At 39.1% G+C, this 19,418-nt stretch overlaps 1 protein-coding gene across 5 annotated transcripts in view; it reads right to left on the bottom strand.

Moving 5' to 3' along the window:
• The window catches only part of LOC113963654 (E3 SUMO-protein ligase RanBP2-like), a 32,946-nt gene extending 13,528 nt beyond the window's left edge, over window positions 1-19,418 (bottom strand). For 3 of the 5 annotated variants that reach the window (XM_027675005.1, XM_027675006.1, XM_027675007.1), the window contains exons 1-20: window positions 19,281-19,414; window positions 16,695-16,762; window positions 16,002-16,113; window positions 15,010-15,162; window positions 13,945-14,175; window positions 13,364-13,509; window positions 11,766-11,958; window positions 11,015-11,105; window positions 9,928-10,137; window positions 9,240-9,418; window positions 8,968-9,143; window positions 8,547-8,670; window positions 8,032-8,193; window positions 7,575-7,712; window positions 7,338-7,484; window positions 6,725-6,907; window positions 6,560-6,643; window positions 5,940-6,075; window positions 5,665-5,762; window positions 594-5,130 (exon numbers count right to left, since the gene is read on the bottom strand). In XM_027675005.1, coding sequence (XP_027530806.1) covers window positions 594-5,130; window positions 5,665-5,762; window positions 5,940-6,075; window positions 6,560-6,643; window positions 6,725-6,907; window positions 7,338-7,484; window positions 7,575-7,712; window positions 8,032-8,193; window positions 8,547-8,670; window positions 8,968-9,143; window positions 9,240-9,418; window positions 9,928-10,137; window positions 11,015-11,105; window positions 11,766-11,958; window positions 13,364-13,509; window positions 13,945-14,175; window positions 15,010-15,162; window positions 16,002-16,113; window positions 16,695-16,762; window positions 19,281-19,355 — 7,243 coding nt within the window. In that variant the 5' untranslated portion in view covers window positions 19,356-19,414. Of the gene's footprint in view, window positions 1-593; window positions 5,131-5,664; window positions 5,763-5,939; window positions 6,076-6,559; window positions 6,644-6,724; window positions 6,908-7,337; window positions 7,485-7,574; window positions 7,713-8,031; window positions 8,194-8,546; window positions 8,671-8,967; window positions 9,144-9,239; window positions 9,419-9,927; window positions 10,138-11,014; window positions 11,106-11,765; window positions 11,959-13,363; window positions 13,510-13,944; window positions 14,176-15,009; window positions 15,163-16,001; window positions 16,114-16,694; window positions 16,763-18,624; window positions 18,722-19,280 lie in introns of those variants that run through there. The other 2 variants (XM_027675010.1, XM_027675008.1) reach the window with 2 other exon arrangements.

Here is a 19,418-nt window from a genome sequence, read left to right as displayed (position 1 = left end):
GACTGTGACAAACTGTATAACTGAGGATGCAATCACAAGATCTCTTCTCAGGTTAAGGAAGCAGACTAACATCTGGTTTTAAGCTACACAACTGAAATTGCTGAGACCAATATTTAAGACTTGAAACAAAGGTACAGAGTATTTTAGAATAGCCATCTGCTCCATCGTGGGGATAATTAAAATTTTAACTGAAGCATACATTAGCTGTTCTTACACTTTATGACTCAGGGCAAAGGCTCAGGTACCTACAAATCAACCATCTATTCAAGTCTCACAAAGTGAGTCCACAGATACTTTGAGCGTTTAAGTCCAAGATTCAGATACAGCACTTCAGAGTTACAGCTCCCTACCTGAAATCCCTGTTCTCAGTAAACAAAACTCCATCCTGCATCCCATACTTTCATTTTTATATGAAAATACTTATGACTTAAAAGTCTCTCATTTAGTTGAAACTCTGGAGAACATATGGATACTTGCATTAGAACTGAAAGAAACTACATATTCTCAAAAAGATAAAGAGCAATGAATAGCACAGAGCTGGCTGCTTAATAAATCGTGTAGTTGAATAAATTACTACTTCAATTGACACTCACCTTTTTCCAGAATTCTAAATGAGAAGTTAGAGGCACCATCTTGTGTTGTAGTAGGAAAGTCATCTACCTTGCTATCTACAGGCTTCTGAGCAGCATTAGAGTTTTTCGGTGGTTCAGAGACTTCCGGTTCTTTTTGTGCTGTGTTCTGAGATGCTGAAATATGGCTTTCACTTTTTTTTGGAGGATTAAAACTGAAGCCAAAGAGCGAACCAGTGGCTGAAGTATTTCCAAATGTGAATGTCTTTGACTTTTCATTACTGAAAATGTTCTTGACAGATTCAGATCCAAATACAAACTTTGGAGGAGAAACGACTGTTTTTGTTGGTGTTTCAGAAGTGTTTGACACCTCTGCAGCCTCTACAGTTACATCAGAAGTACCGTCACCATGGTTGAGGTCAGTTCTTTCCCTGGTAGTTTCTTCTAGCACAGCTACAGCGTTTTTACCACACGGAGACTCCTTAGGTGTATTGGCACGAGAAGAAAGAGGTGTTATCAGTGTCTCTCTCTCTTGGGCAAGCTTAGCTTCATCAAAAGTTTGCTTAAATGAGTCTGCAACATCTTGCAGCTTGAATCGCACAGCTAGAAGTTCTACTTTCCTTTCACCGTCTGCAAAGTCACATGCAGTCCACACCCATGCTCTATCAGATCCTTTCATCTGCTGTAAATTCATATCTGGTGTTATTCTATGATTGGCACAGAGTTTTAGTACCTGGTCCCTTCTCATTACTATACGCACTTGTTTGTTGTCGTAGTTCTGTAATATCTTGATATCCCCAATACCTCTCTCTTTCCACTGATTTGCATCTTTGTCATATCTGTAGAGCTTAGCTCTGTGACTGAAGACAACTTGCTCATTTTCCTCACCACTGGTCACTTCCACAAGATCAGGCAGAGGCACCACAGGTTCAAAGTACTGTCCATCTCTCTCTTCTTCTTGAGTAACATCAGAATCTTCATCTGTGCCTACTGATGTTCTACTTTGATTCTGTTTGGCAGGAGATTTGCATGGGCTCAAGGCAGATTTAAAGCTGAAACTAAAACCAGTGGTAGACTCTCCAAATCTAAACAGATTTTTCCTTACAGGGCTACTTGCAAGAGGTGTTGCATATACAGAACTACTTACACTATCATCCAATGCTTCTCCACGCAAGTCATAGTTATCCCATTCCAGAGTAGGGCCAGTACTTTCAGCATGTGGCTTTATAACCAGATCAGAAGTACTGCTGGCACTAACAGAGTTGACATTTTCCTCTTCTGACAGTTTAGTTTTGTCATCTGTCAAAAAAGTTTTGAGATCTTTTAAGCCACACTTCATTTCTTCTGCTTTCTGTATAAGCTGAGCTGTCCTACCTGTATCAACTAGTTTATGGGGTGTCTGCAGTGGTATGTCTAGCAGTAGCCTCTGACACTCTTCAAACTTCTGTTTGAACTCCTCAGCCTGCTCTGGTGTCTTGAATTTTGCTGCCAGATGTTCCAACTTTGCATCACCATCAGAGAAGTCATTGGCCATCCACATCCATGCTTTGTCTGAGCCAGAGAGCTGTTTCAAGTTCATTGTTGTTGTTATCCAGTGATTTGCACACACCTTCAGTACCTGCTCACGACGCATCAATATTCTTACTTTCCCGTTAACTTCATTTTTAAGAATCTTTAGGTTGCCCACTCCACGTTCTTTCCACTGGCTTGTTTCTGGATCAAACCTAAACAACTTTACTCTTTGGGAGTATAACACTTTCTCATCTTCCTCTCCTGTAAATGGTTCTATTTTTTCAGGCATCTGAACTATAGGTTCAAAATGGATATCATCACTGTCCTCTGTCTTATACACATCATCATCCTTCTCACCAAGGTCAGCAGATGTGCTTGCTTTGTGATCCATTTTAGAATTCTGTGTAGAAAACAGCTTTTCACCTGCACCTGAAAAGCCTTTGAAGTTAGGGTCCTTTTTGCCAAATTGAAAGCCTTCCTTAGGAGTACTTTTTGCAAGCTCAGCAAAAGTAGAAGTGCTATTTTGCCCAAAAACAAAGTCACCTTTCTCCTTGTCTGCTGTTTCTTGAAATTGGAATCCAATTCCACTATCTGAAGGCAGTTCCTTTTTGTCTTTTTCATCAGTGCTTTTTAAGAAGCCAGTTGTGCACTCTTTGGATGGCTCATCTTTCTTAGTGGTATTTTTACTAGATTCCTGTATCCCGAACTTAAATCCACCTGCAGGCACTTGCATTGAAAAGTTAAATCCTTCCTTTGCAGACTTAGATTCAGTATCAGAAGAAATCTGAAATGTAAACGATGGCGTCTTGCCTTGCTCAAGACCAAACTTAAAGCCTGTTCCCAACTGTCCTCCATCAAGTTCAGGCAATTTACTTTTCAAGCCAAAAGTAGGAGCTGACATAGAATCACCAGCAGGCTTACCAGATGGATTTGGTGTCTGGCAGGCTACACAGGCTGGTGAAGAACCTTCATTCCTTACAAGACAAGTACTACAATCCCACTGCCCTTCTTTTTTAGTAAAAAGTCCTTCAAACCCATTTTTCTGTGGCTTACTTGTATCAGCAATGGAACCAAACCCAGGAGCAGGGGATGCCTGAACAGTAGGTATAGGCATATTTGGATGATTTTGAGGGTTAGGACTCTGACAAGAACAGCAGTTCACATTTTTTGCTTCATTTCGGACTAGGCATACAGGGCAGTCCCACTGACCTTCTTTTTTAGAAAAAGCAGTACTCAAGTCATTTTGAATAGCTTTTGGAGCAATTGCTTGGCCAAATTTAGCAGAAGTTTGTTGACCAGATACTCCTGTATTACTTTTGTTTGGATTCTGGCAGGCAACACACTTGGAGGCAGTGGGTTCATTTCTTACTGAACAGACACTGCAGTCCCATTGACCTTCCTTTTTAGCAAAAGCAGATCCAAATTTGTCCTGCACTGTGTTACCACTGGTAGAGCCAGTTAATGGGGTGTCACGTGTTTCCCACATATCTTCATTTGGATTTTGACACGATACACAATTCTTTGCAGTTGCTTCATTTGGAACTAAACATACTTTACACTCCCACTGATCCTTCTTCACAAGATGCTGCCCAAACCCACCAGAAGAACAGGCTTGCTGAGCATCCTTTCCAAATGAAATATTAGGGCCAGATGCAGTTGATGTAGCTGCAAGGCTGCTTTTGCTGTCAGATTCACTGCTCACCCCATCTTTCGGGAACTGAAAGCTGAAGTTCAGGGTTCCAGAAATGGTTGTGCTAGGTTCCTTGATGTCCTGATTTGTTGTTTCTTTTGCGGTTCCACTATTCTGAGTCACAGATGCATCAGCATTTGATCCCAAGGATTTTAAAATATTCTGTGCCTCCTCAAACTTTTTTTTGAAAAGCATTGCTTCCTCAGGCGTTTTAAATCTAATTGCGAGCTGTTCTGGTTTTGGCAACTCGTCTGCATAATCCAAAGCGTGCCATACGAATGACTTATCTGATGTAGCATTTGGAGTTAATTTCATATCAGTATTTATGTAGTGATTTGCACAGATTTTCAGCACTTGGTCCCGTCTCATTAAGAGACGAAATTTGCCAGATACTTTATGTTTCAGTATTTTCACATTTCCAATTCCCCTTTCCTTCCATTCTTTAGATTCTGCATCAAAACGAAAGAGCTTGGCTCTGTTGCAGAAGAATTCTTCTTCATCTTCCTCACCTGTCTTTACTTCAATCTTATCAGGGAGCGGCACCACAGGATCAAAATGAGGACCATCATCATCCTCATCTCCACCATGGGTGCTTCCTCCCTCTGTTTCATGACTTCTATTGGCCAAATCAGAATTTGAAGTCATAAATACAGGCTTGCTTGGTTCTTGAACACTAAATGTATCATTCTTCTCAAAAGCCAGGTTTTTGTGTGCATTTTGTCCCATGTTCTCTCTAAGAGATATGCCTGGAATATGCTTATTGCTAAAATTGAAGATATTTCTTGAACTATTTGTGTGATCATTAACTGGCTTTTGTTCAACGTATCTATCATCCTGTAAAGTTTTATCAGATGTCAGAAGATCCAAGAGGCTTTCTCTGCTATTATAAGGTGCATTAAGAGGCTGTGGTGCTACTTGAGGGGGAGAAGAAAAGGTGAAGTCTCCATCGTTAGACTTGAAGTTAGGTTTAAATTTAAAAGTTGGTGTCTGACTTGGCTGTGCTGGTGTTGGCAGAGGTGTTTTTGATCCTTCAGTTGTTCCTGGCTGTCCAAATTTAGGCATCACTTTTGATTCTGCAGGCTTTAAAGTTGGTGGCGTGACTGAACGGTTTGTGAAATAACCTGGTTTAGGCAATGTTGGATTTGTGCTTGCCTGTGGAACACTGTAATTGTAATAGTCATCACCCGCACGAGGAGAAATGAGCGCAGTACCAGGAGAATCAAAACGTAGAGGTGGGCCATACATTTCTTGGGAAAACATACAACCAGAAGTGTTTTGCAGAGGTGGTGTATGCATTGGTGGTTGATAGGAATATATATGTGGCTGAGGTGTAAGTCGGTTCATGCCATAAACAGGAGGCTAAAGAAAAAGCAGAAAACAAGTGCTTTGCTTACTATGATAACACAGAGGACAAAATCCTACTTGTGCTGAAGCCCACATAACATGTACTCTTAAAAGGAGGGCATACTTTCATACAAGTTTAAATCTAAACTAATTTTACCTTAGTTTAAACTGATTAAACCTTGAAGGGCATTTGAAAACAAGCATTGAAAAAGGGGCACAATGTGAGTGGGTTGCTTTTTTATGGAAAAAAAGCTTTGAAACCCCCATTTTCTTTTGCCATACTACGTGGAGGGGGGGGATAGTTAAGTGCTTTCATACATACTCTGTAGGAGAAATGTACTGACATATAGCAAATATTTTGCTGGCTTTTCCTCCCAGGCTCCATATCCCAAAAATTAGGCAGAAAGACAAATTAGTCTTGGACTAGACGTCCAAGTTCACCAAATTCTGCATAAGGAACTGGAATTACATCCAACTACGTATAGAATCAAAAGCAGTAATTTTTCAAGAGATCACTGGAAGCAGCTGAAGTGAGTAGATTTTTCTCACCTTTGTTGGCGTTACATTGGTTGCAGCAGTTCCGAGAAGATACTGAGAGTTATAGGCAGGAGACTGGCTGTAGAACATAGATGGACCAGTGGTAGCAACTAAAAAGGAACACCAGGAAAACAAAGTTTACACTTGATCATTTTTTGTTGTTGTTGTTGTTGTTTTGAACGGACTCTCCATAGCAATCAGTTTTTAATTGTGAATAATCAAAATATTTTGGCATTATTTTCAAAAATTTAGCTAAGCATCTAGGTATGAATTCTGCAGGAACTTGCCTGTTAATGGTGCTTCATGAAGATTTTGTGCTCTTTGATAACCATCTGGCATTGTATCTGTTCCATAGTTTTCAGGAGGCCAGCGAGAAGATGCATTTGTATTGGAATTGTTAAGTTTCATTTCTTGCATTTCATTCTGTCAAGACAGTGTTCCAAGCAAGAGTGTAAGTATGTATCACACAGGTATTTATAGAATAAAACATGATCCCTACCCTTTTGCTATTTAAACACATTTTCAAGCTCGGTGGTGGCAGTAATTTAAGAAATCCCCAAGAAGTACCTGCCAGAATCATGCAGGATCTGCCCATGCACTACAAAGTACTAACACTGTGTTCCAAATCCAGAACAAGCCAGTAAAAAAAAAAAGGGCCAAATGGATGAGAACCAAACCGATAAAGCAGAACTCCGTGCATACAGTCCCAGATGGGTTGCATCAGTGAACCTGCCTAAGTCCCAAAGAGGAATTTTAAACAATAGATGTACTCTTGTACTCATTTTAGGCAGATATTTACAGAAAATAATTCTAGGAACTGTAAATTAGCCCATGCTATTTTCACTAGATCCTTACCGTAACTAAAAGGCCAACTGTTTTTCACTGAATATGGTGACAAAATTTTTACCTTCAAAGCTTCCACTTGCTGACAAATCATTTGAAGTATAGATTTGTGATCTTCTGCCCACTGAGGAGGAGTTTTAGGAGAAAACTAGGAAAAAAAATTTTATTGAATCTCGTGAGTTTTTCTTCAAACATAATAATTACCTGAAAGAATAGCTGGCCAACATACCTTGTAGCTCTTAGTTGGAGAAAGAGAGAACTTAGTTGGTAACGGAGAGGAATGTTTCATTGCTGAATCTACAGTTCGTGACAGACCATTTCTGAAGGCAAGATTTCCCTCTTCAACATTCTCACCAAGTTCCTGGATCACTGTATCTAGCACTTCCCTCACAGTTTCAATAGACACTGGCAGCTAGAAAGTTATTTGAAACATGAGTCATGACTGCAATTCTCCCTCAGAGCAAGACAGATTACATTCAAAATTCTGGCTGAACAATTCACAAGGCTTTCATTATACAAATACTGCTTTCTTTTTCAGAAAAGCTCTAAATCTGCTAAGATTCACATAAGAAAACAATTCACAAGCAATTATATTTTTTCAAACTATCAGCTTCTATAAAAAGGCAATGGCAAAAGCTATTTGTTTACATTAAAGCTTTCATCCACAGAGTAACCAGAATAATACGTGATCTGGTACGTTACATAAGTTACCCAGAGTTTAACCTGCTTTAATGCAAGGACTGGTCTAAAAATCTAACCTAAATGCAAACAGTTTCATTTTGAAACAGTAACCTAAGCTGCTGCATGTCTTGAAAAAAGTTCTTAAATCAAGAATTACTTACTTTCTCAGTTACTGACATATCTGAGGAGCTTTCCGCAATGATCTTCATTAGATAATACCTGGCTTTAAGAAGATAAGTTTTGTGCTCCTCGTGTTCTTCTGGCAGCATGGCATCATTTTCCATCTCTTCTGCCTTTCTTTGGAAAATCTAAAGAACAGGATGCAGATTAATTAGTATCAGTCAGAAGGCAACTGAATAAAGGAAAGCATTTCAGGGTAATGTAACTTACAAACTTACCATGGCAAGATTCCAGTATGAAACCACATTCTCAATAGCTTCAAATGCTAACAAAGCATCATCTGTTTTGCCATCAACTGCATCCAACATAGCAAATGCTATATGTGCCTCTTCTTCATATGCTGCAACCTGAAAGACCTACAAATAAAGTGAAGGACAACTCATACCTAACAATGGAATGACATTTTTTCTTATAATACAGGGAGAATTCTTTTTCAAGAAAGTTTGTACTAAGGGTGTTCAGTGCCTTCCAATCGTAAACATGATTTTAAAGGTAAGACTAAAGTTGTAAGGAGAGAATTTTCCCCCTTTATCAAACGCTGATATTACCAAATTTCATCATTAATAGTTTCCTAGTAATAACCTGAGTTGCACAATGTAGACAAAAATCCCTCAACTATGTACATTTCTGACATAGACCTTCTCTTACTTCAGCCTTGGCTTAATCAATCTGTACCTGAATGTCTACACTATGGAAGTGTTTGAAGAGAGGATCAGTAGGTTCAGAAATACTCCTCTTCTTTTTGATAATTTCCAGCATAGGCAAAACTTTCTTCCAGTAATAGACACTTCGTCCAATGTATTCCTTCTGGTCATAGAAGGAGTTCCGGTTAATTCCCTGGTGAAAAAAATGGAACAGAAGCACATGTTATTTCAAAAAGTTCAAGTCAAAATGCTATTCATAGAAATCCTTCTCCTATGTTCTTTAAAAGTTTCAAGAGTCCTTCTCTGACACTAAACAAAGTAGCTATGTAAAGTAACATACACTTAGAAAATAACATTGCAGTTCAAACCAGTACTTTATAGAGTGACTATTGAAGAGTGACTAGAGCAACAAATTTGCCTAATAAAACAAACAGCTGTTCTCAATATTACATACTCATCTGATCCCTTGTCACCCGAGTCTGTTCATAGTTTGGAAAACAGAGAAAAACACTTCTACATATTTAAAACCAAACAATCTCAGCTTACTGTTTTTTGCAAGCTTTTTGCCCAGTGTATGATTAAGGCAGGTTGCAGGCCATGCTTCTCCAGTGTTCGCAGAGTACTTAAGCCATGCTGTACAGTAAGCCTCAGTTTTGCTGCTGTTCCTGGTCTGAATATCAGAAGAAACATTTCTTCATTAGCATTTTATGTTTCTCATCTGTTCACATAGCATTTACTTGATGAATACATCCCACGGTTTTAGTTCTAACCTGCCTCGTTTAGAAATGCATTGTTAGAAATTAAAATTCTATTTTTACAAGTCTTTCAAACATATCAAGTCCCTACTAGAACAAAGCTTCAATGTCCAAAATACTTAATTTTTCAAGAATCTATTGGGACCAATCAGAGGTGCTTGAGCTCCCTTTATGGAGCTAGATCAAATATCTCTAAACTGAAAAAGCCTTACATTGATTTTCTCTGAAGAAGGGTACGAACAGCATCCCACCAGGATCTTTGGTCTTCAGTATAGAGTTGTTTGCACACTGGCAATGGTAAGAATTGAGGCTGATGTGCACTGTAGTGAGAATTAAACTTCTCTTGCAATTGCAGGTTGCTAGTGAATACCACCCCAAGTAGGAATACCTGTTTTTATAAAAAAAAAAAAAAAGTATTGAACAAACAAACAAAAAAACCCCTTAATTTGTATCGTACATTAAAAAACTTGGAAAGTTTACTTACTTCAAGGTCTAACAAGCAAATGGATTCAGGAGCATCTGTCTCAAGTCTTGATGTTTCCTGAGGCAAGTGGAAAATCTGTTTTAACCACTTGCCCATCGGGGGTAAGACTGACATGGAGTTCCACTGCAAGCCAAGCCACACGAGGTGCTGGAGACTGCCACTGTGCATTCGAACAGCACCTGTGCAAAACCAAGGTTGGACACAAATGTCAGCTTCCTACAAGTCATCAAGACTTGTATCTGATCAAAGCTGGGTTTCACATTTCTCTCTGTCATAGCAGCCAAAGATACGTTACAGATCAATGCACATCAAGATTCCAGCTTTCACTTATGAAGGATTACAACCTTCAGATTAGCCAAACATATCATGTTCATCTAAGTGCTCACAGATATCAATCCCTTGAGCTTCTGATGGAGTGACTCTCAGATTTCCTCCATTTCCATCCTCACTTTATTCAGTCCAACAGGCAACTAATTTTAGCCAACCTATTTCCTTCTCCAGAAATCTTAAAGGAATTATTCAAGAAGCACTTCTCTACTTTGCAATAAAGTACAAGCTTTTCCTAGGACATTAGAGCAACTTTGGACAGCTATTCCAGGTATTTGTCTTTTGTTACAATATGAAGTATTTGTAAAAGAACTTCCAGCACACAAAGTTGTGTTGAGTTTCAGAAAGTAACACCTCTTACCAATATCATATTTATTGAGTTCCACTTGCACTGGTGCTTGTGTACTGACATTTCCAATATCATCTGTGCCAATAAAAGATCTCTCCCTTGAAGCTCCACTCTCAAACAGGCTATCAAACAACGTAAATGAACCACTCTTGTTTGCAAATGATTCCACAATCTCTTTAAAGAAGTCTTGCTTGCCATGGCTTAAGTTCAGCAGCATATGACCTAGAAAACAGAAATACACTTCACATTAACAAAGCAGTGAACATCAAGAAAGTAGCATTTGCTACACTGGACTGTTCTTTGCTACTGAAGGCTTGGCAAGAATCAGGATATCCCCTTATGAAACCTACAGACTGCTAAGATATGTTCTCCCTGTAATTAGGTCAGTGTTTCAGCACATAGGCTTTCCAAGCTCTAAGTGACAACAATGCCAAGGCATTTACAAATCCAGCTCTTTCAGAAAACAAAGCCATCTTACCATTACTCTTCTAGGGGCATTGCAACTGACCTTAAAATAAGTAGCTATAATAGAAGCAGAAGCTTGCATTAATGAAATCCATTCTGAAATAACTGAACCTGATGTTTAGTGGGTTCATTTGTTTTCATTTAGGTCCTGTAAGAATTTTGTAGACTGAAAAACTGTCTGTACTTAGCAGCAAAAAGAACAAAGCTGAAAAACAAGATAAAAATATTGGGGAAAAAAACAGTAATATTTTCTTTTCCTCTTGGGGCTAACAATACTTGTAAAATAGTATCAATAGGCAAAAGATATTTCAAGTAGATTAAGAGACCATAAAAGTTAAATTCTACCTTAGTGTGCTGGAGAGTCTAGAAGGTGGAAAAACTCCCCACCACTCTTGGAAAAAAACAACAAAAAAGAACACACTCTACCAGCATGCTTAAGAGGAGAAAAAAAAAACCAACTTTTGGTGTCAGAACCAAACTAGTATTTTTATTTACATATGTACTCAGAATCTAGAAAGTTTTATTGCATATTGCATTGGTAACATTATAAGATTACAATGTGTTCTTTAACAAATCACTTATCTTTTACAGTAACTCTAACATTAAAATGGAACTATGCAGCTATTTTTATTACCAGACTGGCTTTTTCGATCACAGGCCAACATTTCTAGCACATCTTGTCCAGTTTGATCCCCCTTTATTAGTTTTGACTTCGGTTTAGGAACCTGGTGAAGTAAGGAGAAAATTGTTACAGCTTTTTCACAGTAGGAGCAGAACATCTAAATATAATCTTAGAAATTAATAAACTAGTGTCTTTTTAGCATTAGGACACCAAAGGAAAACAGACATCAATCATTCTGAAGGTACTGCATCATATAGCCAGGGGTGGGTGAAGAGAGCAGAGAATCCACCTGAAGCCCAGAGGTGTGCAATTACAGCTACTAAAAGTAATATTAAGTGTACATAAGAGCAACTAATACCTGGAATGCAAGCAATGGCATAAAAAGGAGCTTGATATTTTTAATTCTGCTGCCTACACAAAAGGTATATGGGAACTACTGAATTCCTCTCCTTCCCTCCCTATAGCAATAACACTCAACGTGTGTATTCAGCTGTACTACGGAAAAGGGAATATACTGCAGAAAATAATTGCACTAACCTTTATGAATCAGGTTACTCTGAGAAGGGAAACAGCTGAATGTATACTTTTACCCTATTCATGTCATTTGAAAACTTTTAAACAAATGTGAAAGAGTGAGGACAGAGTCCTCCTTTAGGTAGACAAGCACTCAGTTCATCTCAGGAATACAGGAGTTCAACATGTGCACAGCAAGAACACTTCAGGAACCTCATCAACTAGAGGCATAAACTGAAAAATCACTTACCTGGAAACTTATGAGATAACACAATGCTGCTAGTTCACACACAGCTCTCCACTGTGCCTCATTGTGTTGGGCCATTTTCAGCAGCAAAGTTCCAGCATGCATGTACAGCTGTCCTTTCATTTCCACATAGGTACGAGACAACTCATCAGCCCCGTTCACATATGGTTTCACTGACTGAAGTGCTCGGTCAAAACTAAAACGTAGAGAAGACTCATTCGAAACAGAGTCCTGGTAAAAGCTATAGCAGGTGATTTTGGTTCATGTTATTTAACTGTGAATTGATTAACTTTGTGAGTCAATGGTCAGTAATGTTTCTATTGCTTAAACCCAAGTCACTAGAAAGTAAACACACTAAACATTATCTACACATTTATAATCTTTTTCAGCAGATTTTTTCACAGCTACTTTCAAAACTATTCTCCTGAACCACGTAGATAAACTTGTTCACTAATGCAGATGTAGAGACTTGCAGGAGGCACTCTGCTCTTTCTTTTCCTTCATTTATCAGACAAGTCCAAAATACTCTGGACAGGCTCTTCAAAAACATAAGGCACTGCAGAAATTCTAGTAGCTGTAGACAAGTATACAACCCCCACTCAGGAGAGGCTTTCCAGAAAACAATTATAAACTCTTTCAATTACCAGGCAAAACTATACTGGCTGTTAGCATTGCCATGACCTGGAAGTGCTTCACATGTAAACACTTTAAAAAGCTCTAATAAATCAGCAGCAGAAAACCCAGAAGGTCAATGTTAAAGGAGAAAAATAAATTAAAATATACTTTGGTATTAAATATTCCTCATCCATTGTCTGTATTGCTTCAAATACTCATGCAAGATTAACAGACTGAAGAATATTTTTACAAAAGGCAATATAATAGCCATTATACAACTTAGGAACAAATATAAGTCAGTAAAAGACAGTAAGAAAGGGAAGATAATGGCAAAAAAACCACAGACTTTAAACAATATATTGACTACATTGTTTTCTACTATTCTAGGTGCACCACAGATGGTAAATCTTGAAGTAAGCTGTAACACCACTAGTTTTATCTGAAGGAGGGTGTTCTTACTGCAGATGGTTTCCTCCCTTCACGAAGTTCTTAATTATTCCAGTGTGTTGTGTTAATTTACAATAAAATAACCAGGACAAAGCTGATATACAAGAGGTGGGTTCGGTTTTCCACTTTGAGGGTTATACTGTGGATTTGTTTGGATTGTTCTGAGTTTTTTAGGTGTGTGGTTTTATTCCAATTGTCTAGAAAATCTGGATTAGTCAATTGCTGAAGCACAGAACAATATTTTCTTATTGAAGGGAAAGAAGGTACAAAGTTAATTGACCCAGGATATCAATGAGTCTTCTCCATGGTTGTGTGCTGACCATTCAAACAAGGCTTGCATCTGAGTCAAGAGACAGCTTGGGGTTCACACCCTATATAAGAACCGTTCTTAGTGGTCAGTACAGAGAATCACCTCTCCCATCCACAAATATGTGAAATAGAAGCTTGGCAGATGTTCTGTAACCCAGAAACAAAAAAACCCCAAACAATTCCAAGAGGTTGTTTTTTTTTTTTTAATGACAGGAAAGTTTAAGCAGTACCTTTCAAGTGCCTCTCTGCATTCCTGAACATCTCTAGAAGAAAGTGTGAGTTTGACAAAGCTGGAATAGGCCAGCAGATGATCTTTCTTGATAGTTCTCCAGTTATTTTTATCAGATTCCAAGTCTTGTAAAGATTCCAGATATTCCTAAAGAAGAAAGTTCATCACAGGATAAGGAACAGTCATCCTTCCATGAAGGCAAGGGCAGTACTTCTCCAAAACACACTAGTAGCATTTACTGCATAATCCAGTTTCACAGGTGAGATCTTAACATATTCTTCAGCAGCAAAGTTCCAGGGAACTATTTGCTTGAGCAATTTTATCCCTAATGGAACTGCTGTATCTAACTCTGCTTTTGTAGTTAGAAACTCAATAGCTCTATAAAGCTTAATTTTAGGGAGGAAATTCCAATTTAAAAAAACCACCACGGGAAGTATTTTGTAATTCCACTGGTTTCAGTAGACTTGCATTTGAAGGAGTTAAATCCCTTGAGAAATAGCTGTCAGAGTAATGACACTAAGAGAAACAGATCAGATAAAAAGATATGGAAGACTATCACAGGATCAAAATATGATTAAACACCTCGAATGTCTCTACAACACAGGAACACCATTCCAGGCTTGACTGCAAAGGTATTTTCTTCTCTGCCTCCTGACAATGGAGCACAGCATCTTTTAATCTATTATTTGAACGGTAGAGTGCAACTAGTCGGATGTTTATGTAGACGTCATCTGGTCTTGCATAAAGTTCTGCTTGAATCAAGTCAAAAAGCTGGTTCCACCCATCTTCACCTTTACAATCCAGTAACTGCTCCTGTTAACACATGAAGGCAACGTGTTAATATTTAATTTACCACGTGAGTCTCTTGAGCAACTACAGTAACAGTCTTCTTCACTAAAAAGACCACCTTACTTAAACTACACTACTCGTAGTAGTTTTCAGGTTTTACATAACAGTTTGATTAAATACTCATATATTTAAAAATGTAGATATCTATCACAGAAGAAAATCTTCAGAAGAATTTACCTCTTACCCACAGCAAGAAATGCTTCTCAAACCACTTGGTTCAATGACAGCATACCTTGCCATAGACTACCTCACTTAAAAAACCAAACATCTTGAGACTTCAATGTGGCTGCTGACTAGCTATACAAAATTAATATACTTGTGCAAAAGAGACATTGCATGGCTGAAAGCATTTACACGGTATTTGAGAATTACAGCATTTCTCACATTCCACAAAGCTGATCATAATACTTATTTAAAAACATAAAAGCAGTGTAAATCAAGAAAGTTCAAGTTCACAGGCCTGGCACCTTCCTGCAAGTGACACAATAGAAAGAATAAGTAGTGCCTATCCAGTCTTAACTTCTTGACTGTGATAACTAACAAAATTTCTCAGCATTTTTGAAGAGTATTAACCTTGAAACATTAAATAGGGTATGAAAGCTTGTAGTTGCAGCTTTCTTGAAAGACAAAATGTCTAGACAAAAATGTCAGACTACAAGGAATGTAACATTTAATAATTTTAATATTAAAGATTCTAAAACAATTTAGCCAGGAAGAGTTTTGCTTGAGGTGACATGCAAAAAGCACTCTGGTCAAATGCAGAACGTTTCTTCAAGTCAGAGGTAATTTTGAACTTACCTTCAACCTGTAAATAGCAGGACTCCCAGGGAAGAGCTTAGCAGCTCTATCAACCCAGTATTTTGCTCTTCCATCAGTAATGTCATTATTGCATAGTAACTCTGCAATCTTCAATACAAGATCTTTCTGTGTGGGGTTCAACTCCACGGATCGCTAGTTTTCCCCATACACATACAGGAGGAAAAAAAAAAGGCAACTTGATCTTATGATCCATACAGAACAGGTAAGAGTTATACCTCCAAAAACATTCTATTCTAATGAATTAGACCTATAAATACAGAATACATAAAAAAAGCCTTTCCAAATGCCACCACTAGTTTACAGCACCCAGATGCAACTGCTGGAATCCAGAAGAACATTAAGAGAAATAATGCAAAAGCCAGCTCCATTGCATCTGTCACTAGCTACTCCTATATATGGGCATTAGGACTATAAGGACCTCTAGTCTAGCCAGGCGTAGAAACTTCAAAAAGAAAAAATAAACACAGAGTTTAAGAAGTGTGATACCACTTCATAAAGTTGTATTGGTCAGACTTCTGAGCACACCATCTCTCTCTCCAAAACCAGAACAAAGGCATTTCGACTGAGAATTTGCTTGCCTAATCAAAATCAGATTTGCCCTTCTCTTCTGCCCCTCCAAAACCAACCAACCAAAAAACACACTAAGTCTACAGTCTTACAGCAGCAACTAGACTCCAGCTGTCATCACAGTTTGCAATATATGACAAGGGGAAAATTTAACAGCAGGCAGCACAAAGATCAAGACTAGAACAAAAAACAAAGAAGCAACCTAAAAATATACTACTGAAGCAAGTGATATCAAGTCAAGAACCTTCTCTGCAGTGCTTCATATGCTTCCATTGTCAAAGGTAATACAGTTTTCCCAGGAGTAAGCTTTCTTCTATAGGTTTGAGAATGTTCAGCACAGAAGGATTTTAGAAGTCCATTTAGAAGAAATAAAGCAGGATATTAGGGGTCAGTGTAATACATACCTTGTAACACCCAAAAGCTTTTTCTATGTTATCCTCAGCTTCATAAATTTGTCCAAGAAATCTGTGTGCTTTGGGATCTCTCTCTTGTACATTGAGGTATGTAGATATGTATCTATGAAGGGGGAAAAAAAAGTCAGTTACTTGACCAGTATTTTTCATTAATACTTCCCCTCCCACCTTGAGCTATAATGGCAACTTAATCTGCCACACAGGAAGTACAGATATATTTTGTTCTAATACTTTGGCCAGACCATACAGGAAGTATAGACATGTTTTGTTCTAGATACTTTGGTCAGACCTTTAAGTTAGCAGCAACACAGCTTATACATGTACTAATGCTACTTACTCACCACCATTTCTTTTTCTTATTAAAAAAAGACCAAAACCAAAAAACAACAACAACAAAAAAAAACCAACAAAAGCAGAAGTTCGCAGAAATGGTTAGAACTACTCAATACAATGATGGGGAAAAAAAAGCCACTTCAGCCTGGTAGGTTTTCCAGTACCACATAACTAACCTTCTTCTAAGTTATTGTTTTACAAATATTTAAATAGCACTCAATATCCACATTTACTGCTACCTTAAAGCAGCATGATATTGATCTTGGTTTCTCTGGTCTACTTCATATTAAGGAAGCTTTTCTTTTACGTTTTAAAGAACAAAAAAAACAAACATACATCAACGCATGTTACCTTTTAGCAAGTTCATATTCTTTTATTTCAAAATACAGCTTAGCAAAGAGGAATCCTTTCATCGATTTCTGAAGGAGAAAAACCATGACAAACATACTTTAGACATATAGTACTTCAAAAGTAATTCCATAGTGTGACCTTTCTTTTCAGCAACGCCTAATACTCAGATGACTGAATTTGACAACTAGTTATCAGCTCAAATCCACTCGTCATACTTATGGGTTTGTTTTTGAAAGATGGAGGTTTAAGAATAAAAAGAGTAAAAGGTTTTGCTATAATTGGCAAAGGCTACTAGGCAAAATAGAGATTACAACTGAAGAAGCAACAAGCCTTTATACACGTGGTATTTTGTACATTACGCACTAAAGAGAGTGGAAGAATAGGGTCAGCTACATTTATTTCATTGCAATGTAGCAATGAAAAAAAATCCTACAAACCAAGAGATATCTGTCATTTAGCCCTGCTGTAATATACTGTCGTCAGACACTGCTGTTTAAATATACTTAAGGAGAAAGGAATTTTGAAGTCATTCTCAGTTTGGGCAAGAAATGTATTTATGCAGTAGTTTATTTTGGACTAAAATAATTTGAACATGTACATTCTACAGGCAAAAGGTGAAACACCTCCAAAGGTATTTTTGGGAGGCAGAACAAGGAAGTAACAAGGGCAAAAGAAAAAGAAACACAGAGAGCTGGCAGAGGGCAAGATGTCAGAAGCAAAAATAGGAGGAAAGGAGTGAAAGGAATGGGCTAAAGAACTGATAAAGTTACAAGCAAAAACCTCAAGGTAGAGCTAAAACAGACAAATTTACAGCTTCAACTCCCAATATCAGTTCAAAAGCAGATTTTGCTTTTAAACCAAAAAATACTGGAACTAGTTACATCTATGATTCCAAACAAGTGTGTACATTTTGAATACATTTGAATTACTAGTCTCCCTCCCTCTCTCACCAGCACTATTCATGCAAAATTTTAAAAAGTCGTTAAAAATAAAAGCAGGCCTCCCAGGATACTTCAAGTTTTCAGCCTGTATTTTTGAAGTCTGTTATAAAAAGACAACACTGAAATTTGTCAGAGTGGAGTCACATTTGGCATCTCCTTTTAAACATGGATGAAAAGAAACCTCAAAATAAATGCTTTGCAGTCTTATAAGCACCCTCCTCCTAAAATCAACACAATAAGAACACCAGTAACATTTTCGACCACTGACTGTGCTTATACAATTAGTTGTAAACATTACTTATAAAAAAAACCCAACAAACTAAATATGCACCAGTAGGTCTTAAGCACAAGAGGAGAAGAGGATTTATTTTGTTGCTGACTTCATTAGGAATATCAAAAACATTAAAAAGCACCCATGACTCTGACAGTGATATCCTTCACATGGTCTGCTCTAAACAGCACTTAAGTCAATTACACGATCCACAGAACAACTTTGTTACTGTTGGAAAAGAAGTACAAATCATGAGGATGTACACTGGCCCTGCTAAAGGCCCCTCTGCATAGTGGTGAACATGGATGCATTCACACTATACGACAGTGCTGAATATTCTAATTCCACAATAAAATCAATTCAGAGCAGCAGAACAGGATCTTTCAGGAATAACTGCCATGAATTGCATCAGACCTGTATACCATTTTCCAGATATAATGAAAAAATGGTAAAAAGTCTGGAAGAATTCCTCATCCTCCTGTCTAGTTACTAAAATACAATAGGAAGATTATTTTTCCCCAGTTCTTCCTCTTTTAATAGTGCTATACAGGCAAGAATATTAATCACGTGGCACGTAAAAAGAAACTGAAAGTGTCTTACATGTTCCTTGTTTCAATTCTTCTTCCAAGAAAGAGAAACTCCGGAAACTCAGGAACTAAACTCTCACAAAACTTAAGAACTCAGTACTCAGAGAGCTGGTAGACTCTTTAAGACTTACCAGGTGTAAAAACCAGGTGCACAGCTCTGGTAAACCACTGCTCCCAGTTAGGGAAAGCACCTCCAGCAAGGGAAACCCCACGACCCTTGCTCTCAGCAGCTTCCCCTAGCTCTCCGACTTACAGGGACCCTGAGTAAATAAGGACTCACAGATACTTCCAGAGACACCGTAACTCGCAGAATCTCAGAATACTTCAGGTTGGAAGGGACCTCTGGAAATCACCTAGTCCAACTCTGCTGCCAAAGCAAGGTCATCTAGAGCAGGTGACACGGGAAGGCGTCTAGGTGGGGTCTGAGTGTCTCCAGAGAAACATCCCTCCAGAGAGAAATCCTTTTTCCTCGTACCGCCACGGCTGAGGACGGGCCGAGCAGATCGAGCCCCAGCACCGAGGCTCCGGGTACAGCGCGGGAGGCGCCAGAGCGCGGCCGCCCCGCACCCCGGCAGGACAGAGGCAGCGAGACCAGCCGCCCCCCCGGCCCAGCCGGGCAGCGAGGCCTCCCGGCGGCGCGGGGGTGGCCGCCCGTCAGGACGCGAGGCAGGGCCGCCGCTGCCGCCCCACGCGAGGCGAGGGCGGGACGGGCTCCAGATGGGCTCGACGGAGCGGCCGCAGCGCCCCCCAGGACCGGCGCGGGCAGGGAGGGCGAGGCCGCGCTCACCTCTCTGGGGGACGAAGTCGCGGCCTGCACGGAGGCGACGTAGCGCTCCACCTCGGGCTTCGTGCGCCTCATCATGGCGCCGCCGCGGCGGCGGAGGCCGCGCCCGGGCTGCCTCCCGGCGGAGCGGGGTTTCCGGCC

The sequence above is a fragment of the Neopelma chrysocephalum genome, unplaced genomic scaffold, assembly GCF_003984885.1.
Source record: "Neopelma chrysocephalum unplaced genomic scaffold, ASM398488v2 Primary Assembly neopelma1_25, whole genome shotgun sequence".
NCBI lineage: Eukaryota > Metazoa > Chordata > Aves > Passeriformes > Pipridae > Neopelma > Neopelma chrysocephalum.
Note: the sequence above shows the minus strand (reverse complement) of the source record. Positions and strands in the feature narration are given on the sequence as shown.